The sequence below is a fragment of the Truncatella angustata genome, assembly GCF_020726525.1.
Source record: "Truncatella angustata strain MPI-SDFR-AT-0073 chromosome Unknown BKA67scaffold_2, whole genome shotgun sequence".
In the NCBI taxonomy this organism is placed as follows: Eukaryota; Fungi; Ascomycota; class Sordariomycetes; order Amphisphaeriales; family Sporocadaceae; genus Truncatella; species Truncatella angustata.
Window position 1 is genome coordinate 3496509 of NW_025763382.1, and position 24685 is coordinate 3521193.

A 24685-nucleotide genomic window follows, 5' to 3' on the forward strand; every position below is an offset into this window, starting at 1 on the left:
TTCATGCGACTTTGCAACAACCGCCGAGCAAGCCGCAGCCCGAACTGCGCGGCATGCCTGTTTTGGCCATGAACGGACCTGAGCTCATGAATGGTGTGCCAGGGCGTTGATCAACCTGTAGTATAATAGACAAGATTAGTCTCTTTTTTTTATACCCATGCGATCTTATGTGTGTTTTCTTTTGCCACGCTCACGATGGTCTTTCATACACCACAATACAATCTCTTTGGCACTGGCTTTAAGTTGCGGGCGGCCATCACCATAGCCTGCCAATGCGCATTCGTGCTATTCGGCTACGACCAAGGAGTATTCGGTGGCATCGTGGGCAACGCGAACTTCCTCGATCAGTTTGGGCACCCCAGCTCCTCGCTCGAGGGTATCATAGTGTCTATTTATAATCTCGGCGCATTTTCGGGATGTATATTGGCATTTATAATATGCGACAAGACGGGCCGGCGGCTCGCCATGTGGATAGCCATGTGTTTCATCATCGTCGGCGCCGTACTACAAGCCTCGGCCTTCTCTGTTCCTCATCTGATGGTCGCCCGTTACATTACGGGGATCGGAACAGGTTCGTTCAGCCTCTGATCAGGCACCATTACTAGTTGAAGCTCATGAGAACTAGGTATTGAAACCTCAACTGTGCCCATGTATCAGTCCGAGTTGTGCGAGGCCGAGAAACGTGGGCGGCTCGTATCGTCCGAGCCCCTCTTCGTGGGAGTCGGAATCGAAATTGCCTACTGGTTTGACTATGGCATGTCTTTTGTGCCGGGCTCCATCGCATGGCGACTGCCTATCGCTTGCCAGATGATTTTTGCCTTCGTACGTTGAGCTTCGGGTAGCGCAAATGGTCAATTCCTATTTATTCTTTTTCCTAACGTTGAATTAGCTCGTCATTGCGCTGGTTCTTGGCCTTCCAGAGAGTCCTCGGTGGCTTTACAAACATGGTCGCAACCAGGAAGCATTGGATGTTCTTTGCCAGGTCTACGAAAGACCGCCAGACCATCCGAAGATTGTCAAGGAACAGAACGATGTCCTCGATGCTCTGAAGGTTGAGCAAGAGCACGGCGAATACAAATGGTCCCAGCTCTTCAAGAAGGATGAGGTGCAGACGGGGCGCAGGGTTTTTCTGGCATATGGCATGCAATTCATGAACCAAATGGGTGGTATTAACTTGATTGTGTAAGTACGGTTGTGGCTCTTTGATGATCTAGTCGCTAAGACTGAGTCGAGATATTACATCACGTCTGTTTTGCAGTTCAATGTGGGACTAGACCGTAACCTAGCTTTAATCCTCGCTGGAGTGATTAATGCCATGTTCTTCTTGGGGTCGTTGTTCCCAACATTCTTCTTGGATAAGTATGGACGCCGCAAACCCATGATGTGGGGATCCCTTGGCCTGGGAATCTCGATGATGATGGTATCTATTCTTCTGAGCTTTCAGAGTAGGGGTGGTGATGTCGCCAAATCAACTGCGACGGCCAGTATCACGTTCTTCTTCACCGTAAGTAACGCGTGTCAGATATCGGCGCCCTTGACTGATAAAAAACCAGTATATGCTCATCTTTGGAGCAACGGCCAATTGTATACCTTGGTAAGCACGTTTGAAAGATGGTGCTTGAACGTAAAGTACTGATCGGATTCTATCAGGGTTTATGTACCGGAAATTCTGCCTCTCCATGTTAGGGCAAAAGGGACAGCTGTCGGAGTCTCCTCAAATTGGCTCTGGAACTTCTTTGTCGTTATGATCACGCCGACGCTCATCAGTAATCTGGCGTGGAAAGGGTACCTCATTTTTATGGCACTCAATTTCGCCTTCATCCCTCTCGTGTACTTCTGCTACCCAGAAACGTCAAACTTGACCCTCGAGGAGATCGACTGGTTGTTTCTCGAACCTCATGCCGTCAAAAGAAGTAGGCATATCTCCAAGCACGGATGGGGAGGCGAGTCCGGTTGGGAAAGGCGCAGGAGCTCTCTGGTCGCAGGTTCGGTCGACCATAAGCCTGACGCATCACAGGTGGAGAATAGCGATGATATCAAGGCCGAAACCACCTCTTGATCGAAATAATGTTTAAGACTCGTTCTTGGCGGCTGAGATATATATTATATCTACATCCAGGTTCGCGCTTTGGTCAGGAAAGCTGTATATGTTTACGTATCATCATAGTAACAGGAGCACGTCTTGGACACGGTACCGAAGCCAGTCAGTGCCACCGCAACACAGGCCAGGCGAAAAGACCAAATATTTGCCAATGTGGAGTAGTCCACATAGATACGAAGCCGAGATGGCCCCTTACGTGACTCCTCCGAAGACCCTTTTGATCACGAGAATATACATTAAGAGAGAGAAACAAAAAAGAAAAAGAAAGTGAAGAAAATAAAACCAAGGTGGTGTTGGTGATTTTGTGCGGCATCGACAACGCATTATATTGATCCAGGTCAGAGTACATAGCGAATGGGACGGACTGATTATTTATATTTTTGAAGCACACTACAAAAACACATATTGAACAAGAGCTAATCTCGACGGCTTACGGGATCTCGAGCCCAACTAACACTACCGCAAAGGAGAATCTTTGCTACCGACTACGGGCGATCGAAAGCTATATAGAAACACCTGGGAATCGGAATGCCGCGATAGAAGGGATTGGAATGGCATCCACTTGAAGCACGCTATGGCTTCTCTTCTTTGTATAGGACGACAGCCCACTTTGGGCCTCTTATAAAGGCTAGTCACGTCTTATTACCCCTGGGAGCACACGCCGGCTACTTGTGCAGCCACCGCAACAGCGGCACGAAATAGACAAAACAAGCAAACAAACAAATAAACAAACAAACAAACAAATAAACAAACAAACAAACAACATGACGAAACAGGTAAAGCAAGGGGTAAGCCCATATCACATGGGTCAACTGAATACAAGCTCTACCTTTCAGACCACTGCCAAACCATGATTGCATTCTCACATATGCTTGCCTGTATAAATACAAGTGGTCTACCTGGATAGTCCTAAGAAGAAGTATCAGCCCACCATATTTACGTCCAGCAATCTCACATAATCTCAAAGAACAAGAGGTTATTCCGAGCATCCATCATCGTGTCACTGGTGGCCGGCACCTTGGTTGCAGCATTACCTTCACCGCAAGGCTTCATCGGGGTCACCAAGTGCGCTGGACACGTGGGAGGCTATGTTTGTTACGACTCCAACACAATCGCCCTTTGCAGTACCGATGACCAAGGGATTGCAGTCACTTATTGTGGTGTTGGGCAATCATCGGATCTGCCATACTGTGTCTGATTGATTGTCAGGGATCCAGGTTACCAAGGTATGACCTCAACTCAACCACTTCTTGTCCTCAGAGCCACTGAACGCTTGTAGATATTTTCAGTTACCAAGGGGTTTATTGGTTCCGATTACTGGAAGGCGGGCAGCGAACAAAAAGGTCGAATTGAAGTCAGATCGGCTTTGTCCCACGAGATGTTTCTGCTGTAGGCGGTCTCATAGCATGTCAAGCATTCTCAATACTACTGTTTACCGGAACAAATCTGTGGTATTTTGGAAACCGAAAAATAGCTACGACTGAAGTCTAACGTACGTGCAACTCGTCCGGTGCAGGCAAGCTAGGCATGTATTCTGAAACCGGCATGGATTATGCGTGTGCAGGTCCAATGATACTATGGTAGTACAATGCTTTGGGTGTGCAATGGCTTCCTGACCATCATCTTTCAAGTCAGAACTATTCAGAGTCCGTTGATCCCACATGCAAGTGTCGACTGAACTTTGGTTATGATAGCTTGTTTCCATCACTTAAGTATACAAATGATTCCCGGCCCTTTCATGTGGCCCTATGCCCCGTGCCCTGTGCCCTATGCTGCAGCTGCGGGTACATAAGCATATTTTGGCATGAGCGCGAGTCGTTCCTCGGGACTGATTTCATCATCGTAAATCATCTTCACGTTGTCCTTCTTCTTTGCTTTCTTCTCCTCTGCTGGGGCCGGCTCAGGTACCGTTGGCGTGGCTGAATCTGTCTTCTTGGGTGGTAGCTGGCCAAGTTCAGCCATTCTGATTAACTGATCAATATCATCGCCCTGCCTGGCGGCGCCTGATACCAGATCGTCCACGGTGCTTCCATATCCAGGCTGTCCCGGCCGGGGTGGCAGGCCCGGTGGAGCAGGAAGGTTGCTGCCTGGTCTTGAGGGAAGGTTGCCAGGAGGGTAGTTGAAGCCTCCTTGTGGGTATTGGGGTGGTGGAGAGAAGCCAGGGACTCCTTGGGGCGGGAAACCTGGAGGGTACTGGCCGCCCGGTGGGGGGAAAGGCGAGTTCTGAAGGGAAGGCGAGTGTCAGCATGCTGTTTCGCTTGCGTCATTGATAAGCATGAACTGGTAGGACTAGACTCACGTTCTGGCCGGGACTTTGGCCATCTGGCAAAGCAGTTGGAGGTGCGGGATTGCCGACACCGCCGGCGGCCTTGTGGGCAGCGACTCTGGCGCGGTGATCGGCTAGCCTCTTCTTGATCTCCTCTGGGGTCTCGATCTTGATCTTCTTCGCAGGTCCCTGCGCACCCTGGCCGGGAGGAGGGTTTCCAGTCGCAGCGAAGCGGTCGGCCTGTGCTTGGTAGAAGTTTTGGATGAGGCGCTGGTTATGCTGCTGGACTACGTCTTCGGGGATACCTTCCATACCGAAGATCTCGACCTCGAGACCTTGCCTGTTGGGCAAGGCATTCTCTACGAGCGACAGGGACTCTTTGTGGACTTGGTTCATGTGGACGGAAAGACCTGAAGGGGGAAGAAACAGATGTTAGCAGATGGCGTTCGCGCAGTGAAAGAAAAACAGGGACGGAGACGCCGTGCGTACCTCCTGCTGTGTTCAGCCTCCTGCCGCAACGGTCGCACTTGAAATGCTTGGCCTTTTGATGGGAGATCAAGAGCTTGAGATCTTCGAAATCTCTTTCGCAGTAGTAGCACCATGGCCGCGCCAGGAGCTCTTCGACATTGGGTTGCTTTCTCTTCTTCTTGCCCATCTTCGCGCGTCGAAAGAGACGATGGCGCTGGCTGCTCTATATATCGAGGCCTTTTGTGTTGAAACCGCGACGACGATTGGTTGGTTTTGGTTGGCGCGCTCACAATTATTGCGACGGGTTCAGCTGTTGATGAGATGTTGTCGCTTGGCCGGCTTGGATTGAAATTGGGAAGCTACCGGTAGAAGTCAGGTAAGTTAGTCTCGTCTAGGTGTAGACACTAATTATTGCTGGTCTAACCTTGGACGGGGACTTGGCTGGATGATTGAGGCGTTCCCCAGCCCACCCTGCCAGCCTTCAGGCACCTGCGGATCCGTCAGCCGCACACTGTCCCGGCTGCAAGGGAGGGGCGGCTCCACTGAAGAGACTTGTGGCAGTGCGCTCCATTCTCAACTCTGGCCTACAGTATGTAGAAGCTACTTTCTTTTTTGCCTTTCACAACACAACACAGCACACACATACAGGTTATGGTACTTTCCGAAGGCATTTACTTAACTCAATGCACCTGGCGGCTCGACTCAGATGAGTGGAAAGTCTATATTCTATTGTGCTCGCTGAGATCTTCTCCGAATGCTTCCTATGAATGTCTGAATAACAAATAAATTGGGTATCATCATGCAACCTAGTCTCCCCTCCTCTCCCTCTCGTGTCGCACCCCTGCTGTTTGAGCTCCCACCCTCTAAACCATCTCTTTATTCTGCTCTTTTGTGATTATTTCTGCTGATGGCGATCCCACAACCGTCTCGTCATCTGCGCTGTCGTCTTGGCCAAACGTCTCCGCCTCGGTGTTGACTCTCAGCTGAGCACCCTTTGCGTAGTCGCCAGGACCCTTGGCCCCGTTGGGAATGTGGAACCGCCTATCGAACCGGACGGCAGCGTACAAGGCAGAAACTATTATCTCGATGGCATAGTTGAAGCAGTAGTAGCAAGCCCTGGAGTGGTACCACGCAGGGTTGTTTGCTGCTCTCGGCGCGAAGTTGGTGCCTATTCTGAAGCCGGCACCTAGAGCGAGCAGTAGAGAAGTGAAGATCAAAAGCGCAATCTTGGTTCTAAAGCGGCCTTGGCCAAACTTCTCAACGCGCTTGCTGCTCGGGATCAACGCAGCGATCGTGACCGCTGGGGCGGGCACGAATGCAAGGAAGGCCAAGAAGACACCAGCGGTCAGCTGCACGTCTCTATCCTTGGACCGGATACCCGCGTCGAGCGTGTAGAACGACTGTACAGTGCACACGATGACCATGACCAGACAGGCAACAACACAACCGACAAGGCTGCGAAACACGATGCGTGATGCCTTGTGCCACCCGAAAGTTGCGTGGTACGCTCGCACGATGCGTTGTGCGAAGAAGAGGTTGGCGATGAAGATAACAATGACGCCGGCTTGTGTGAGGATGCTAGCCGCGATGGCAATAGAAACATTGGTCTGGTGTGTCGCCCATGCAATCCTCATGGACAAGGCGGCCGTTCGTGCCACAGAGAAGCCGAAGAGCATCGCTGAGAACACGAACTTGTGTTCTCGTTTTCGGTTCAGTTGGAATATCGTCATATGTGTTGCTGCCAGACAGATGTAGACAAAGATGAGGCACGCTGATATCGGTACGTCTATCGCAACTGTAGGGACGCCGCCTACCTGTGCTATCTGTGGCATGTACGGTGGCCCGGATGAGGACGACATCTTGATGGGTTTGTCGGTAGAAAAGTTATGGCCTCGATTTTGTGGTTCTGGTTGGGTTGTTCTCGTCCCTCGACGCCTCGCAGTCTAGCCGGATATAATATCAACTGCTCTCTTCTGCGATCCAATTTGCAGTTACTTCGAAAATTTTGCTTCTTCTTTTCGAGTCTGACGTAGGCTGGGCTGAGTTATGAATGTTGTATGATATGGCTGGCAAGAATTGTCGCATTATAGGATTTCGGCTTGGAGATTCAAATTCTTCATGTGTACCATACTGTCAGTCGAATAGATGCAGACTACATTCAGTGCCAAGCTGCCAACTATGAACCGAATGCACGCCTGTTATATTAATAAAATCAGCAACCAGCAACCTGCCTGTGACTCGTCATACACTTGGTTAACAACCAGCGGCTCCTCGCACAATACCAAAGAGCGACCCCCTATCAGCCGACATCTCCGTCGGCGTGTCCAACTGGTCGCTTTTACTTCCAGGTTTGTAAGTGCACTAACAATGGCTTATTGGCTGCTGGTTGCAGTCCAGAACAATGGAAGACCTCAGCGCCAAAACAGCGCGGAGCTAACGAAGTCCGGGGTTAAGTGACAGCTCCGCTGGGCTGATTTTGATCGAGGGTCGGCGAAAAGTGGCAAACGCGAGCCGATCGACAAGGGGCAGCATCGGAGCGTACGTCGCATTGATGCCGATGCTTGGCAGCCTTACGAATCAGACTACGTACGGATCCGTACTTGGTACGAGGACAAGGAGCATTTCCATCTCCGTCGGAATGTTTATGGCAAAAGGCCTCGGTTAGGTGGGAACGGCACAACAACGCACATCAATTTGCATTTGTCATTGCTCAGTCGCGGAGTTGTCACGAGCCTATATCTACCGCTCGTTCAGTTTGAAGATTAGATACACCTATTTCGTTACAAATCCACGTGGCAGAAATCGCGGCCGCATTAGCGTTGAGCTTGCACAATATCGGATTCTGAACCCTTGGTGTCACCCGTCAAGAAAGACAGACCTTGCACGCAATCACGTGGCTTATGGTACTCAACCACGTCAGAAACGGGACAGAGTAATGTTGCGGTATTCTGCTCGGACTGTCTCTCATCAACATAGCTTTACTTCTTTCCCTGACAATAGATGGTGTTCTTTCCTTTTGGGGAGAAGGGGGATGGGGGGGGGAGTGTTTGTAAAATTCAGCTTCGAAGGGTTCAAAATGCACAACACTGGGGATTCCCTAGTGGCCACCCAACTAAATACCACATGTTATCCAACACTTCAAGGACAAACCTACTCGAGCTCAGTCCTAATTGTTCCTAGGGAACGATTGATCTGTGCTGGGTCTGGCATTTCTTTGTGAAGATGGAGAGTTTAGAAACAGGAGGTAAGGAACATCAAGCACTAGAGATACTTGGCAGCTCTTGATATTGATATGCAGACGGGGTGGAAGCACTACCTGGCGAGAAGATATCGTTTGTACTGGAAACGTATGACCGTGACCCATAAGCTGCGCAGCAATGTTGGTTTATGTATTGTCCCTAGAAAGCTCTATAGTATCATTTTTCTGGTCCTCTCTTACCAACTATGGTACGCGAAGAAGGCCAACTCACGTTAGCCTACGACTTGTAAGAGTTTCAAGCTCGAAAAGTGTCACGCACGTTCAGAATCAATCTGGTTTAATTGGCATTGGGGGAGAATTCCTATGGATCAAAGGCAAACCTGGAGCTAGCAAATCGATTTAATGAAGTTTCCACATGAACAAATTCGAACTCGGGTCCGCCTGATAAAACGCGACGATGTTGTTATCTCCTTCTCTTCTCAGGCCAGAGACAGCGATCTGCTCATGATAGACAGTCAGAACGGGGAGCACTAGTCAGAGAAGACTTACCTAGGTTATAAGGATCGTTGGGCAACGAGTATTGTCTGTGGGATGATATAGGTCAAGGAAATCTCTACAGAATTCGCTAACATCAATGTGGCCATGGATGAACAGATCAAGGATTGAGTTTCATGCTTTCCTCAGATAGTCACTATCTCGGATAATACTAACATGATAGATATTTGCTAACAAGGTATGCTAACCAATAATGGGCGTATAAGAGTAGTCCCGAAGATTACTCAGTAGAATATTTCACAAGTGCAATCGTCAAAGTGTAAGTTGCACCTATTGATAAAATAATGCTTAGGTTGATCACTGTGGTTGTCTGACCCTGCCATAAAATCATCGCAAATTCTTAGAGAAAATGACTTATGAAAATTGAAGAGAGTGGAGGAGACAGCGTCACTAGTTGGGTGACCTCGTCCTACTTTGATATTATGAATGCGATGACTAAAAGTTAGACGAAGGCGAGCTCTTGGCCAAAGAAAGATCAAAAGAACCAAACTCCTTGCCAGTTTTTCAAAGGTGAAAACCTATCAGAGTTTGCATTCGGCTATCATCTTCAAACACCGGCCCCGTTCCAAACCATCCACCGAGATCCGAATCTCTTTTATCAAGCGTTAATCGTAAGGCCTGAAACGACGACATGAACATACGATGCCATTCGTGGCGAGATTACCAAGTGAGCTTCGGGGTATTGTCGCTAGGGCAGGCGTTCAAGCGAGGCAACACTCCTTCAACTTTACGATTCCGCATGGATCGCCAGCAGCTTCCCTTTTTTTTATTTTTATTTTATTTTTTTAAAAAGTTTCACTGCATGCTGATTATTAGCTTTAATGTCACCATCGCACTACTTATATTCGTTCTTCATCTTGACTTTAAAGATAAAAGATGTAAATGATATCAATAAGATGGAGAAACAGTGATATTAGATAGAATGATAATGATTGTGAGTTAAAGATTCTTCAGCTAACTATCTAGTTTGTACGGATACCCTTAATCTTTGAATTCCTGAAATCTAACACAAGCAGACTAGCACTGATAGACAAAGACTCTATCTAGTGAGAACCAACGGGACATGGTATGATTCTTGTGTCTAACGTAACAATCAAGCGACCAAGAACCACAGCAAAATATTAACGAAGTTGGCGATCGTCGAACGCTTCACGTATCTCCCAGACCTAGTCAAAGTACGGGTGATCAAGTAGGGCTTCAGCGCTTGACGTGCTGACCAGCCAATCAATCCTTTTCAGACCAATAGTTGAATGGCCTTGAATGGTTAAATCAGAGAGGCTTCATACGGAGCAGCGCACTCTCTAAGTATAGGATTTGCCCAGGTTATTAAAAAAGAAAGAAAAAAGAATTGAACTTACCAGTGCAGTCATATCCCCAACATATGTTTCCCACAACAACCTTTCCACGTTTACAATTTAGTATTACCGGCTTAGGCTTATAAAAACAACACCTAACAACACGATACCTTCTGCATGCAAACACGAAGGGCTGACATGCAATATCACATGGTGTTGGTGCGAGGCCATATTCGGTGACGATGCCTGAGCTAAGATCGATCTTCAAGATATGGCCATTCACATTCATGCACCTCGTAACGGTAGTATTCACGCCGGTAGGAGTCAACAGATTGGCAACATCTTCGAGCGTCGCGACCAGGCTCTTCAGCAGTGTAGCATTATCAAAGCAATGGGATGTCAAGACGAGCTGAAGTTACTGATATGCGAGGCTAGCTTTGAGCTCTTTCGGCGCATCGTCCCTATACTGCATGGCGGTGTGTCCTTGCCCAACGATTTGCATTCGCGACTGCATCCTGAGTCCCTCTACTTCAAAGTCCTGTGGACGGGGGATGGCGAGGTGCTTTTTGAGGCGCGGGATCTCCAGCCTCAAGACGCAGACACACAATTTGACTTGTGTGGGTGCAATAAGAGACAACGTAGATCGCCAGACTTACCTGATTTGCACTTTATTCCTGATCTTGACACCGTCCCCGATACATTCACTTGCTTCGACAGTGAGGTAAACGTTTTGGAAAGATTCGCGTAAGATAATATCACAAAAGCCGCCATCTCCTCGCGCGGATCAGGCCAGGAAATGCTCTGCAGGGTCGCCACTAGCGAGTCGTATTTTGAAGTTGTTATGCGTGAGCTCCAATGCCTCATTATGATCGCAGCTCTAACTCTGGTTGCCAACACGCCCCTGGCCCGCATTTCAAAACTCCTAAGGCTCGTTTGCTCTCCAGACTACGGTGGCTTCATAGCGATGGTAGATACATATGCCACACGCACATACACTTTTCGGGATGGACCTGACCAAGGTTAATGTCAGTCGACATGATTTTCACTGCCTGTTGTGTGGAAGAACTTTCCCTAGAAAGCATCATCGATAGCTTCGTGGAATGTGAAATATGCCTATTTGTCGCTTCACCTAGCTTCCGATTCAACGATATAGCCTAGATTCATGAACAGGTGCGGCAATTTCATAGCGAAAGGCCTGAATCGAGCAGAGGAATCAATCCACGATCCCCGAGATCTGATGAGCCTCAGTGTTTAGTAGTATACTGCCTTTTGAAAGTTCACCGTGAGTGACAACTTGGGACCATTCGTTGCTGAAGAGAGAGAGGAAAGTCCATTTCAATATCAGAAACTCCCGTACATGATGCCTTTTCCGGTGTCACCACTATCAAGTCGGCCTTGGTAAGTGAACACATCCCAAAGGTTCTTTTTCCAACATGTACTGCATCTTTTAGATGAAGCGGAGATGTGCACGTCCAGCTTTCCGGACTCTATTCGAAAGGAGATAATAAGTTTGACATCATCATTGCCAGTACCGACCACTGTGCAGCTGAGAGAACCTTGAAGATTATCAGGTATTAGTGACACGATATAATCTTCTCCAAGAAGTTCCTTTGCTCGTCAGTCAAATGAGTAAAAGTTTCCTCCATATCTCCAGGAAGAGCTTCGATCAAGGTCAACCAAGGCGTTTTGAAGAATTGTGTAGCTAATTATCAATGGTGAAAGTTGCGGTGATACTTCAATATGCGTCCGTGCAGCTGATAGTCAATTGAAGAACATTAGGCTGAAGATGGGCCCCAGATGTGTAGTTCATATATAGTTGCTCTTCTTTGAGACAATCATTGATTCATTGACTCACAATCAGGCAGCAATATCAAATAACCAATCTGACCTTCAGCTTATCTCCTGACATGATTTCGTCTTTCTTTTCCATCAACTCCGGAAGATGCCATGTTACATTGACATACCGGCCTGCGAGCCAATCTCGCTTCTCTGACGTCAGATACACAAGCGAGTCTGCACTGAGCTCAGGAGTCTCCACGAAAACTAATCGTCGTGTTAGCTTACCAGGTTGGGCCTAAGGAAAACAGCAGCTACTCACTATGTTTCAAGAAATCAGGTATCCCATCAGGTCCTGACATGTCTGTTGGAATGTTTCCAGGATGAATGCAATATGCCAAGATCCCCTGTTCGCCATATTCGGCACACACAAACTCATCTAGTCGGAGCGTAACAAGCTTCGACGTCTGGTACGCACTATATCCAGGCGACACCAAGTGAGCACCCACACTGGCGACGGTGATAAATGTCTTATCCCCACCCTCTAGCAACAAAGGGATGAGTGCTCGGTAAAGCAGGTAAATGCCTATGGTGTTGGTGCCGAACACTCGACCCCAATCATCCGCATCGCTCTCTGCGATCTTGCCCATAGTTATGACAGCGGCGTTGGCGATGACGATGTCGATCCTGCCAAACTCGTCTCTGATCTTCCGCGCTGCTTCGTCCACGCTCTGCTTAACAGACATGTCAAACTTAATCGGCAAGATCTTTGGTGGCGGTTTCCCGAGCTTCTCAACGGCGTCCTGCATGAGCTTGATTGTGGTTGACAGGTCACCTCTGGCGCCTATGGCAATCATGGACGCGCCAGCCTTGGCGAAGGATACGCTCATCGCACATCCGAGACCCCTCGACGCACCGCTGATGAAGACGGCTTTCCCGCTGAGGTCTGCTTTCGCAGAATCGATTGCTGGGTATGTGTCATTGTGCACTTCGCTGGTCATGTCATAGTCGCCTGTGCTCGAGTTTAACCAAGACGTCGCGGTTGACCTGTCAAGGGGGGTGCTTACCAGGACCTTCAAGAATGTTTGGCGTTCCACGAGGAGGAGGCATTTCAAACTGTGGCGAATCTAGTATCTGCTGCAACAAGATTTTTGGTACGGTGGGTCCAATGGTTCAGGGCCGCGAGATGTTTGGAAAGACGTGCCACAAGTATAAATATTCCATCATGGCGGCCGCCTTGTTGTAAGACACAACACCATGCTAATCGCCGACCACCTACGGCGTACCACACAAGTAGTTTCTATCTATATAGGCAGCGCTAAATAATGTACTACTGTATGGTTAATCTCGTTCTCACGTCAGCACAAAGTACGCTGTTGTATGGGACACCAATCAGAAGCTGCGGAGTTTGGCTTGCTGTTGGTGTGCAGGAGGCGATAAAGGTTGCTTTAGCCGGACATCGTATGGGCTATACACGGTGATACGTAATCTCCGCGAAGAGTCAGAAAGCCCAGTGGAGAGACGAGTGTGCTTCTCATGCATGGATATCTTAAGGTTTTTCGGTGTCCACCATTTCGCCAAAGTTAAGGGCGTAAGTGTGCATCGAAGCCGTCGTTATTTTATGTAGTCGTTGAGTTTAATGGTCATACAAGTTAAGTTTTTAACCTCGACAGTTGTAGATACCACTAGCAACTGCATGGGAAACCACAGTCCGTAGTGTGTCCTGTACGGAACATTGCATACTGAGGTTAGTGTATAAGTATGTGGACGTAATATATACCCGATGACTCGTCCAGCTCGTAGGGACCAGCGGTGGAGGCATACTTATGTACTGTGTATAGTATGTCCGGAGCGTCCTGCTTGAGTGGAGCCCGACTGCCGCCCTCTGCAGGTAGTTATGGAGCGATGAAAAAGAAAATACCCCGCTAAAACTTTTTGAAGCAAACGAACCCAGACGATCGTTTGCCTGCCTCATGTCAGAACTCCCTTTCAAGCAATTCTCTTTCACATAAAGAGTTTGTTCACCATGACCTCACCAGCCGGTAACCTTGGACAGCTGGAGCAACAGCGTCAACGCCTCGAGCAGAACGTCCGAAAGATACGCGCGCTTCTGGACGAGTGGAAACAATGGAAAAACGAGTACGAGAATCTGAAGAAGGAGGTGGATCTGCTCCCGCCAGACGCGTCGCCCAAGCTCATGAAAACGATGCGCGCATCTTTCGATGGCAATCTTGTCGACGACGATGAGCTAGCCAAGATATTTGGGGATGGCGGCTCTCAAAAGCCAAGCCAGGTCATAAGCACCCTGGTCAACCGGATCGACTACGTGAAGCGAAATATTACCACAATGGAGAAACGCCTCGAGACAGCCCAAAAAGAGTTGGCGGCACTGAACTTGCACGAAGACGAGGAGCACGACGCATCCGAAGACGAAGGTGAATACGTCCCAGAGGACGAGGGCTATGGAGGAGATGATGGCGGCTTGCCAGTCACCGAGATCTTGGAAGAGCTCGATGATGATGACAATGTCGTCTCATACAGCCTCCGAACCCCCGGCAACAATCAGTCAGAGCTCCTTGAGGCCCTGGAGAAGGCCGGTGTGAAAGAGCTACCGGCCTCTCCCGGCGCAGCCGAACAGAACATCAAGCAAGTCGAGCGCCAAACTCCCAAGCCGCAGCCCCAAGAGACCTTGGCTCAGGCAAAAGCAGCGACGACAGGCGATTCACCAAAGCCTAAGCCGCAGAAGAAGAGCGTCAAGTTTGCAGAAGATACAAAACCTGCAAAGGCAGTAGCAACGCCTGCAAACAAGCCTGTGGCTGCCCCTTCAAATCCAAAGTCGAAGGCGACAAAACCTGCCGACGAGAAGCCAGAATACATGTCGTTCACAGCCAAAGACATCGATGAGCTGATGCGGGAGGCTAAGCAGCAAGAGAGCATCATATCAGATCCCGTCATTCCTGCCGATGACTCGGAAGAGGCCGCTCAGCTGCGGAGAGACATGCTGGAATACAACCTGTCTGAACTGAACCCCGTGGTTGCGGAACTTACCTTGGAAGAAGGTGGCTTGACGGATGAAGAAGAAGATGATGATTGGGACATTGATCTAGACGAGGAAGAGGGGGAAGACGACGACGAAGACGAAGATCAGTGGGGTCGGTCTAAACGGAGCGTCGTCAACGAAGAATACCGTCTGAAGATGCTGGAAATCCAACAGCGTCTACAAGGCCACACCTTTGATTCTCCAGAAACACACAACGATAGCGACGATGACAACGGGGACGACCCGAAAGAGGGCATTGCAACAATCCGTGTCAAGACAGAGGAAAGCAAGCTTGACAGTACTTCTTATGACAACACTGGGGTTGAACCTGACGGCGTTTCTGGGGCCAAGAAAAGCGTCCGATTTGCGCCAGCATTGGACGTGGCGGAAAAGCCAACCCCTTCTCGAGATTCGGCACCTCTAGCTCAGCTTGAGAGACCTGAAGTTGATCCTCTCTCGCAGACCATTGTAGAGCGCAAGAGCAATGCTCCCCCACCCACTGCACCAGTTACCAAGAAAGCCTCGAGATTCAAGATGGCCCGTGGTGAGGCATCACCTAGCCAAACGCCCACGTTCAAGGCTCCGGTATCGATCGACGGCTCAGTCATCAACCCGGAACTGCCTGTTTCTGAACAGCAGTTTGCCCCGTCTGGCCCAGAAGGGAAGACGATGGCAGCCTCTGTGCTGGAACATGCACCATCCGAACGAGCCAGAGAGCCGGATGAGTTCGATGCCGACATGCTTAAACAGCAGGCCGCTGTTGAGTATCACAAGGTACGTAACCGAATGATTCAGAAGCAAGGCGGCTTCATGAAGGAAGACGAGTCGCCTATACGGCCGCTGGATGAAGAGGAGGGCGGCCCGAAGCGTTTGAGTCGGTTCAAAGCAGCACGGCTTGCGAAATCTTAGGGTCTCGAAAGTTTCAGTAGCTCAATCTTGAGTCTTCTGGTTTTTCTTGGCCTCGACTGTGAAGCTATTTTCGAGACGCCTCGTGACTTGGGATATATCCATGCGACTGTGATCACCGCACGCATATGCCGCCTGACTGGTCCGGTTGAATTGACTGGTTGTTCCCAGCTTGCTACGTGCACATGTAAGTCTGGCAGAGTAATAGCTCTGGTTTTCATTTCCGTTGTCAAATTTTTTTCTTGTCAAGTTATGCTGCCGAAACAACTGCATGACAACGTAATACGGAACGCTTCAATCTGACAATTGATGCATAGCTGCTCTCAATCTGCTATGGCATTACTCGCGATTCCAAGAGCAAGTCACCTAGGGCTCTCTGACGCCTTAACCCAGGGCCTTCTGGCTATATTCACCCGTGGTTTTGCGCGATTCGTTTCACCCTTGACATTCCATCAAGTACGTACATAGCTCAAGAAATTAAGATGTGTATCTTGGCCTCCTGACCTGGCCCGACCAGCATGTGGATATGTTTCTATTCTGCATCATGGGTGCTCGTCAATTAGTTGTTCTTTAATTAAAGATGACTTGTTGTTTCCTCTCCCCTCAGCTCATCTTGGCATTGCTGAAGTCCATCTCGGGATGCTGCTCCTGGAACTTCTTGAGGATGTCGGTCTTTTTCTGCTCGTCGCTCGTGGGCTTGCCCTGCTCCTTCTGCCGCTGGTCGTACATCATCTTCTCGACCATGCCGCGGGTCTCGCCGTCCAGATCGGAAAGCTTGCTATTGTCGGGCTGGATCTTGGTCACGTCGATCTTGGGGGCGGAGGTGATGACGTGTGCCCACCACTCCATCTTGTTGAGCTTATCGAGGTGGACCTCGACCGTCTTGGTGCCGTCGGGGGCCGAGGTCAACGTCCATGTGCTGTCCTCGGTCTGTACGGGGTGGGGGAGGTCGCCCTGTTGTAGAGATGGGGTCAGGAAGGGAGGGCATAGGCGGAACAATGGGCAGCCTCACATTTACGATGGGATCCTGGCCCTTGATTCCCGCGACGAGCTTCTGCTTCTTGATGTCTATGACCAGGTCACGGCTCTTCAGGTTGCCCGGGACGGAAAACTGCAGGTCGATCTCGCTGATGGTCTGTGTCCATTTGTACGGCAGGGCGGCTTGCTCTTCGGCCTCGGCTGCGCGGGCGGCGGCTTCTTGCTCGGGAGTGAGGTCTAAAAAGCCACGAGGAAGTCGGGTTAGATTCAGATTCATAAACAGAGAGATATGAATAATGGGACATTTGGAGGCTCCCATGGCAGCATAGGCATGAGGTGACCCAGCATATCACTGAGCTTTTGTTTACTTGCCTGACATTTTTCCGACTCCTGTTCCTGAGCAGCAAATACTGTCGATAGTCGGGATTGGTGTTTTGCTCGTATAAGTAAGCAATCGAGCGATGTCGTTGCTGCAGTAAAGTAGAGTAGAGTAGAGTTAAAAGGTTTCCCTCTGGTGGAAGTCTACAGAAGGCTGCTGAGAAATCGCGGGGCAGCTTCCGGTTGCGTTGATGGAGGGGTAGCAGCAAAAGATGCAGCAGCTGCTTGTACTGTAGCCTCCCCTGTAGCTTCCGCCAGGGTCCAGGGGGTCGGCTGAAGCTCTTACTTATTTATTTGCAGGTGCAGATCCATAGTCTTTGTCATGATCAGTCTTGCACCCATTCCATCATCATGTGTTTCTGAAAGCCGTAGGATATGTAGATCCATGGAGGTATCTTTTGAAGTGGCATCGTCGCACTCTAGTGAATAGGCATTTCATTTTTATTTTTCCGTACGGGCGCTCTCACCTTTTTTTATTTTTTTATTCTTTTATTAAATATTATAACAAACATCAAGCCGCCAAACTGTCAGTACTTGCGGTCCCACTTCATCCTCGACGTCGCCTGCCTACTTCTTATCGTGGCGAGACGCCTTTTTGGTTGCTACAGTGCCGGACCGGTTCCATCTAAACAACTCGATTCCCTCTGGTCGTGCCTTGGTATTCCCCCATTATCGACTGCCATCATGTCGCGCAGGGCTACCGGCGCCACGACCATCACGCAGCCCTTCAACACGAGGGCTGCCAATGTCATCCCCGAAGACATCTGCCCTGTCTGCAAACGAAACCGGTACCTGAATACCAGCATGACCTTCAAGATCAACCCCGAATGCTATCATCCCATGTGTTCGCAATGCGTCGAGACCATATTCAAGTCCGGCCCCGCGCAATGTCCCTACGCCAGCTGCAACAAGACCCTGAGGCTCAAGGGCTTTCGCGAGGCCATGTTCGCCGATTTGACCATCCAGCGCGAGGTCGACATACGGAAACGAGTCGCTGCCGTCTTCAACAATACGCAAGACGACTTTGAGACCCTTAGGCATTACAACAACTATCTACAGGACGTGGAGGATCTCACCTTCTCCCTCGTCTACGGCGACGACTCGGACAGGATGGAGGCCGAGGTAAAGCTTATCGATTACGAGCAACAACACAAGGCCGCCATCGAGAGGAACAAGAAGAAGGGCTCTGAAGCAGATGCGCTGCGCATCAAGAGGCAGAAGGAGGCCGAGGCCGCTGCCGTCGCTAGGAAGGCAGAGCAGCAGCACCAGGAAGAAGAGGCCAGAGCCGAAGAGGCCAAGCTGAACCAGGAGGTCATGGAAGCCCTGCAGCGAGGAGAGCCCGGAAGCGCTGCCGATATCCAAGCGAGAATAATGGCCAAGAAGAAGGCAAAACTTGCGACCATGAACGGTGGCCACTTCGCCGCAAGTTTGGATGCGTCCCGAGGCATTTCTATACGTGGTCTGCGCCAGAAAAAGACTGGTCCTTCTGCAGACGAGGAGGACAGGAACAAGCCGTACAGCCCCTATGCCGGCATACACTTGGAGCCTACCCGCTACAGTCTGCAGAGCGACTACGAGAACCCACATCTGGTCAAGGCCAAGACCGACAAGGGTCACCAGGTCGGTGGTTACAGCACACAAGAATATATCACACGCGCCATGTTCGAGGCTTTTGCTGGGCTGGGTGTCATGGTTGGTCATGAGAAGGCTTCAGACCAGAGGAATGGCGGCACCACTGCCCCTCGCGACGCTGCTGCCCGAAGTAAAACGAGCCGGCCTCTCACGACGGATCCCAGAGCTGAGATCAACGATGTATTTGTATAGAATCATGGGTCATTTAAACACTGTGCATAGCGATGGCGTCTTGGGACAAACTTAGAATTCCAATCTACATTAGAAGACTCAACTTGGAGAGCAGGCAGATCCAAAATCTCGACTTCGCCCCGACAGGTTACACTGCTCGGCCATCGCCTTCGGGACTCGATTGTGGTCTTTCTTGGCATTGGTTTCCACATCCTCTACCGGGGGCATGCACTTAAAAAAAAAAAAAAACTATACCAAGCTATCAAGGGATGATGCGTCTCTATCTGGCCCTCTGAGCCTGAGCTGGCTCTCGCCAAGTCTTTGGCTGTGGCGGAGCACGGCAGATGATTGGCTTCGTGGGGTCAAGACTATGCCAAGAAGGCAGGAGACAAACCTCACTGATGTCACTGCACGATGCGCGTAAGATCAAAACTCAGCTGTCATGGGGAGGCTGTGCATGCATCAAGCACCTATTCCTGGGAGTAAAAAAGAAGCCCGCTCAGCTAAAGCATGTTATTTATACTTAGGTCTTTAAAAACAACAAAACCAAAACCAGCTGATAATCGAATATCACGCACATACTGTAATATCTCAAGGCAAACCCCATCACTATCATATACTATCTTGTGCCTCAGTCGCGCGCCAGTCTCCCAAGAAGAATCAGGTGAAGAAAATGAATTCCAGCGCAGGCCTGAGCGCCCGAGTCGTCTCGGAACACGAAAGGGCACACGCAGAGATGCCGTCGACGTACAGAGTCTCTCTCAACGACAGGCTATGGCGGCCCAAGCCGTCGGCGGCCTCGGCCTCGTCGGAGAAGCCCCGCGGGGATTACGAGTCGCTGTACAGCGACGCCGGCAGCATCACGAAGGACAAGGAGTCGGCGAAGAAGCACCACAAGAGCCTCGGTGAGCGCCTGGGACTGGGGAGGTAAGCCTGAGGGCCACTCCGTTGTACGATGAGGAGCGAGCGAGGGAGGCGAAGCGGGATACGCAGGGTGCGCGGGATATATGCTGCCGAGTTCAAGCGGTGATGAGCAGAGGGGCGCCGGCCCGAGGCGCGTGGGATGGTAACCTCGTTCCTTGTTTCCTTGCATACGACGAGGTAACTTTTGATTTGGTCGACAGAATTTCGAAGGTCACTGTTCTTCCTTGCAAATATCTGCTTCTTGTGGTGCGATGATGATTGAGACGTCGATTGGAAAAGTGATGGGCAGGAAACTTGGCAGAAGCCCCTAGGTTAATGGCTCTATAGTCATCATCACGTAGGTGGCAGAACACCTTCTTGTAGGAATATACAGATCGTCTCATCGATTCCAAGTCACTACAAATGGTGTAAATATTTCAGAAGACTGTATGGAGATGTGTTACGTGCCAGGGTGTTGATACGGTGACATCTCCGTTAACGGACCTTCGTGTTAATTGGAGGGAATTTTCCTGTCTCTATGGCTGGGATCCATCATAATAAAATTCAATTGGCCGTTTGAACCTCTTCTTTCCTGTTGCTCTTCGTGGCATGCAGTGCGTGACATGCATTCTTCCGTTTCTGATACTGGTATGCGCCACATGTTTGTGCCTTCGCTTGCTGCTTTAAACCTGCATGATAACATCAAGATCGTGCGCAGTCCCATCGGAGAACGTCGATCAAAGGGTTTCCAACGGTGAGAATCGTCATACAACTCGGCATCATTCAGGATAAGAGTATGTTCATACCTGGCTGCGTGACATGTTCCTGTTCCGATGGGCTAGTCGACTTATTCGACCGCGCTTTGGGACAATGTCTTCCATAGAATTTTTCTGCATCGTTGAGGCGTCCAGAATGATGCCATCTTCGAGCAGTATCACAGTAACTCAGCGATCGGCCATGCAACATCTCCCTCGAGAGTATGTTCTGGGTTCCAGTCGAACTGTCGGGTGATGGTGTATCTGATGCACGTATCGGTCGATGCAAAATTCTGAGCTTGACACTTGCTGGTCTTTCGAGGTAGGTCTATGGGGGAAGTTGTAACCAATCCCTCCCCAGGGCATCAAGATAGCTACAGCGTAAGCGGCATGCGGTCGGAACGGGATGACTGTAGAGATTCAGCAGCCCGGAGCCCTCGATGCCAATCCTGCAATAGTCCAGATATGCTTTGAGATCGTCACCAACAACACCATGCTAGAAACAATCGATATCGACAGAGACTTTTGTGCCATCAGTTTCGCTTACTTGGCATGTAGAATAGAAGTGGCTAGGCACGGGATGAAGAGGATCGATTGACACATTAGATGGGCATAGTGATCCGTGGCTAGGAGGAAACTCTTGTGTTAAAGATTTCTCAGTCCGACGATTATAGTCCATTATCCACTCTTTATCGTACTTTATGGCTTCCTGCTTTTTCAGAAGTTTCCAACTAAAGAAGTTCTTTAAACCCCTTCGGGGAAGGCTTCCCATATCGCCACCTTTGCATGAGAAATATTTCTCGGACTGATAGCTTAGACCATTATCTTTCGAATAATTACTCGTGTTCTGCACGGCCTCTAATGACAGAACGTGGCCTTGACCTGTCAAGGCGATACTGCCTTGGCAGGCTGACCAGGGATAGAGAGCCTCGGTAGGCATACAAAGCTCCAGCTGCTAAGGGAGAGCCTTGTAACCAAAACATAGTGTCAAACAGTAGACTGAACATGCAGAAAGGATGGCCGTGGATCTAGTATGGAAAGCTGTACGATACCATAATCAGCCAGCGTGTTTGGTATCTTGCTAGTGATAGGCTTCAGCATAGGTGTATGTTATTGGGTTGGCCTGTCGTCAAGCAGCGTAACTATGGAGTCTGATTACAGATGCGAGGGGAGGTCTCTCTTCCTTTTTCCTCTTACTCTTTTTTGGCAGACAGGTGACACAAGATTCTGTATGGGTGCAGTAGTTGTCGTAATTACATGGATGACACACTATTGGTGTGTTGAACGTACCTGCGTACCTGTCCAAATACATTCCATTTGAAGCCTACACAACCATTCGATGGTAAATTTAAACCAGCGCTAAATTCTGACAAAATCATTTTGTACACTTAGTCACACATTGACTGCCTCTAGTCTTCGAGGTCCTTACTTGTCTCTTATGTCGTCTGTCCAATCAATCGATCACTCTCACCATGGTTGAACCCGTCAAGTGATGGCTTTCCATGAAAGGAATAGTCCGTGTGTGCACCGCTGCAACCTGGGATGCCCTCTAGGTCTTTAGCAGATACCTCTTGCAAATTCCCTTCTTCGTCCGGGACAAAGTGGCGTGCTGGCAAGAACTCCTGCTCGAATACAGGTTGGATGTAGTGACGATACTCGTGGTTATGGATATCCCGGTGGATTTCTTTGTGAGTGATCTCATGAATATGCGGCCGGACAACTTCATGTGTCACAGCTTTATAATTTACATGTCAGTACACCATTACAATACACAAGACTGGTTGCTTACCGGGAGCTTGATATGTATACTGATCGGTGTCAACAGTGTCGGTAAGGTCGAAGTCCGCAAAATCGGTTTTGCCAAAATCAGGAGTCGGAATTAGCCTCTGTGTCCCTTCTGTCCCTTCTGGCGTAAGCATGTTCTCCGACCCGGCACTTCCACGTGTTCCCCTTGGCCGGATGGCCAAACTATCTGGTCGAGGTCCATCTTGCATAGCCATACCGTGAGAGCTCGTCAATGGTTTTCGTGGAATCGATATTGAATCAGCCGTGTCACTGCGTCGGCGGTTACCATGACGTCCATGATGATCGGAAGAGCCAGTCGAACGTCTTTCCTTATTTGTTGCGTGAAGACCATTTGTTACTCTCGGGGGCTGAGCCGTGGCTGCAGCAGTTCCTGTTCCTTGCTCATCGTGGCCTAAATCTGCAAAATGATAATCGTTTAGATATACACTCTTGAAGCTCTCATCCACAGATCCACGCTTCGTACTCTTGTTCACTATCCGCAAATCGTTTTGACGTATATCTGTCCTGTTCGCTGGCGTTGAAGAGTTTGGGCGCCTATCCGTCCCGGCTGTAAGAGGCCTGTTGTCCGTCGTTTTACCACCTACATTCGTAAAATGGGTATCGTGGAGGTCATTTGCGTCGCTGTTTCCCTGTAGAGCATCCCGTGAATACTGCTTGTTGTCTTTTGACCGTCTTCTAAACTTGGCTTTAATCCTTTGAAGGAGAGATCTGCCCTTTTGCGACATCTGAATGTCTCGAACCACTATCGATTAAAAAAAAAACCCCTACTTGAAAAGGTACGGTGAATGAGTGGGCTCGCTAATCTATTATGATCGACAGGAGAAGTGACTACTTCTTCACAGACACATTGAATAGCCTCATACAGGCTCTGGTTAAGGACAAACGGTCAATGACACAGAACTCCCAAAATCAAGGCTGGAAGCAGATAGCTCTATACACTGATACCCAGCCAGTTTGAGCACTGCCACAGCGATTCTGGGCTCATTCTAGACTGACTCCGCAATCGCTCGTTACGACGAGTTGCTGTCATACCTTGACTTCGTCATATGATGTCATGATGCAAAACGTTTTAACTAGAGTCTCAAGCCACTATGGATGAATTTGGTCCATGGCGGCCAACTAATGACCTGTGGTAGAACCTCATGCTAAGAGGGGCGTCTTGTCTGGTCGTGAGATCATTCGATCTATTGCGACATCCACCCCTTACTTCATGCTAACTAAGCTCAAGTTGAAGCAATTGCCATACCGATTTTTCAGTTTCCTATGGCAAGAAGCCAGTGCTGTCAAGCGAATCTTAGCGCGGCGGACAAAATAGTCCCTGCTGAGAGGGGATGTGATAGTATCCATCCCAGCGCAGATCGAAATTGTCCTATAAATTGAGGAGAATCGGACATGTCACCGCAGAATGATGTCGGTGTATTTCTCCTACGCAGTGTCGAGACTATTTCAGCTTGTGATGCTTGGATCCATTCCGTGAATACCTTGGACGATTATGGCATTCGCTCATAGCTTTCGTGTTTCAAACCTTCGCCGCAAACCTAAGCCGAATAACGTGCACCATGCATGCAAAATGTATGATGCTGTTTGTTTACCGCATTTGTAAAAATGACGCTTTTAGAACTCCAACGCGCAGAATTCAATGGCCCACAGCCGGGTGCCGCTAGACGAGCCGCTTTCTTTTTTGCTTGGCTCTCCTATACACTAGCAGGGCCTGTAGTATGCGGTCGAGCCGCATCTCTCAACACATACCCGCAGCCCCATAGCTCGAACCTTCTCAGCTCGGGGTCTGATGATGTGTAGGACTCTGTTCCACAACGGGCTGGAGCTGGCGGCAGCGCGGCTCTACAATGTGTCAGTATGTTTTCATATCAATCTCCTGAGCCAGTGAGGGGTTATTTTGCAAACTAGATCCCGGTGCGTCCGCACGATAACGAGCAGCAGCCACTAGCTTGTGGCGTCACGACACGCAAACTCTTTACTCACCTTTCAATGAGCAGGAGAAACTACTATGACTGCACCACATCGAAGATCGTAAAGCTTAGCTCATTTATGGTTCTGTTGGACGCAATACTGACGGTTTGCGATTGGATGGCAGCCATCAGCGTCATGCTTGGTCTCAACACCTTGTACTAGATCCAAAGAAGAGCACGTCAAAAATATCCTGATCATTGATGTGTTCGATTGAGTTCTGACCACAGTGGATAGTGTTCTTGGCCGTCAAGGGAATATGACATCGGGGGATGATGATAACGTCATGGAGGAGATCTTGAGCAATGGTTGGAGTCTAAGTTATAAGATGGTCTTCGTCGGCCTGCAGATTAGACTTTTTATATGACCATTATCATCTCACCAAACACCTCAAACCACTGCAGCTAATCCACATATCATAACCTCAGTCCTAACTCCTTTTTTACACTTGAAGAATTCCTCAAATTTTACAGACACGACACGTTCAG

The 24685-nt window shown here is 49.4% G+C and overlaps 9 protein-coding genes across 9 annotated transcripts; 4 read left to right on the forward strand and 5 right to left on the reverse strand.

Annotated features, from left to right (window-relative positions):
- Nucleotides 1-195: 195 nt before the first annotated feature.
- On the forward strand, nucleotides 196-2059 carry BKA67DRAFT_514561 (putative Myo-inositol transporter 1; the record flags this gene model as incomplete). Its single annotated transcript, XM_046097657.1, has 6 exons — nucleotides 196-571; nucleotides 626-822; nucleotides 890-1182; nucleotides 1234-1504; nucleotides 1554-1594; nucleotides 1651-2059. 6 exons carry the CDS (start codon nucleotides 196-198, stop codon nucleotides 2057-2059), a joined length of 1587 nt encoding a protein of 528 aa, XP_045961477.1.
- A 1809-nt stretch (nucleotides 2060-3868) lies between these two features.
- On the reverse strand, nucleotides 3869-5022 carry BKA67DRAFT_532461 (uncharacterized protein; the record flags this gene model as incomplete). Its single annotated transcript, XM_046099534.1, has 3 exons — nucleotides 3869-4324; nucleotides 4401-4777; nucleotides 4857-5022. The coding sequence occupies 3 exons, from the start codon at nucleotides 5020-5022 to the stop codon at nucleotides 3869-3871; spliced, it is 999 nt and encodes a 332-aa protein (XP_045961478.1).
- A 676-nt stretch (nucleotides 5023-5698) lies between these two features.
- Nucleotides 5699-6694, reverse strand: BKA67DRAFT_590859 (uncharacterized protein; the record flags this gene model as incomplete). The annotated part of the gene is made up of 1 exon (XM_046104631.1): nucleotides 5699-6694. The coding sequence occupies one exon, from the start codon at nucleotides 6692-6694 to the stop codon at nucleotides 5699-5701; it is 996 nt and encodes a 331-aa protein (XP_045961479.1).
- Nucleotides 6695-10155: 3461 nt separating this feature from the next.
- On the forward strand, nucleotides 10156-10632 carry BKA67DRAFT_655521 (uncharacterized protein; the record flags this gene model as incomplete). The annotated part of the gene is made up of 1 exon (XM_046106773.1): nucleotides 10156-10632. One exon carries the CDS (start codon nucleotides 10156-10158, stop codon nucleotides 10630-10632), a length of 477 nt encoding a protein of 158 aa, XP_045961480.1.
- Nucleotides 10633-11754: 1122 nt separating this feature from the next.
- Nucleotides 11755-12770, reverse strand: BKA67DRAFT_590860 (uncharacterized protein; the record flags this gene model as incomplete). Its single annotated transcript, XM_046104632.1, has 3 exons — nucleotides 11755-11927; nucleotides 11983-12672; nucleotides 12728-12770. 3 exons carry the CDS (start codon nucleotides 12768-12770, stop codon nucleotides 11755-11757), a joined length of 906 nt encoding a protein of 301 aa, XP_045961481.1.
- Nucleotides 12771-13414: 644 nt separating this feature from the next.
- BKA67DRAFT_183783 (Prefoldin subunit-domain-containing protein) lies at nucleotides 13415-15963 on the forward strand. Its single transcript, XM_046095298.1, has 2 exons — nucleotides 13415-15793; nucleotides 15924-15963. The coding sequence occupies exon 1, from the start codon at nucleotides 13687-13689 to the stop codon at nucleotides 15607-15609; it is 1923 nt and encodes a 640-aa protein (XP_045961482.1). The 5' UTR covers nucleotides 13415-13686; the 3' UTR covers nucleotides 15610-15793; nucleotides 15924-15963.
- Nucleotides 15964-16209: 246 nt separating this feature from the next.
- On the reverse strand, nucleotides 16210-16903 carry BKA67DRAFT_590861 (CS domain-containing protein; the record flags this gene model as incomplete). The annotated part of the gene is made up of 3 exons (XM_046104633.1): nucleotides 16210-16560; nucleotides 16619-16821; nucleotides 16888-16903. 3 exons carry the CDS (start codon nucleotides 16901-16903, stop codon nucleotides 16210-16212), a joined length of 570 nt encoding a protein of 189 aa, XP_045961483.1.
- A 356-nt stretch (nucleotides 16904-17259) lies between these two features.
- Nucleotides 17260-19030, forward strand: BKA67DRAFT_183801 (CDK-activating kinase assembly factor MAT1-domain-containing protein). The gene has a single exon (XM_046095299.1). The coding sequence runs from the start codon at nucleotides 17647-17649 to the stop codon at nucleotides 18784-18786; it is 1140 nt and encodes a 379-aa protein (XP_045961484.1). The 5' UTR covers nucleotides 17260-17646; the 3' UTR covers nucleotides 18787-19030.
- A 2829-nt stretch (nucleotides 19031-21859) lies between these two features.
- Nucleotides 21860-22954, reverse strand: BKA67DRAFT_655527 (uncharacterized protein; the record flags this gene model as incomplete). Its single annotated transcript, XM_046106774.1, has 2 exons — nucleotides 21860-22158; nucleotides 22213-22954. 2 exons carry the CDS (start codon nucleotides 22952-22954, stop codon nucleotides 21860-21862), a joined length of 1041 nt encoding a protein of 346 aa, XP_045961485.1.
- Between the last annotated feature and the right edge of the window lie 1731 nt (nucleotides 22955-24685).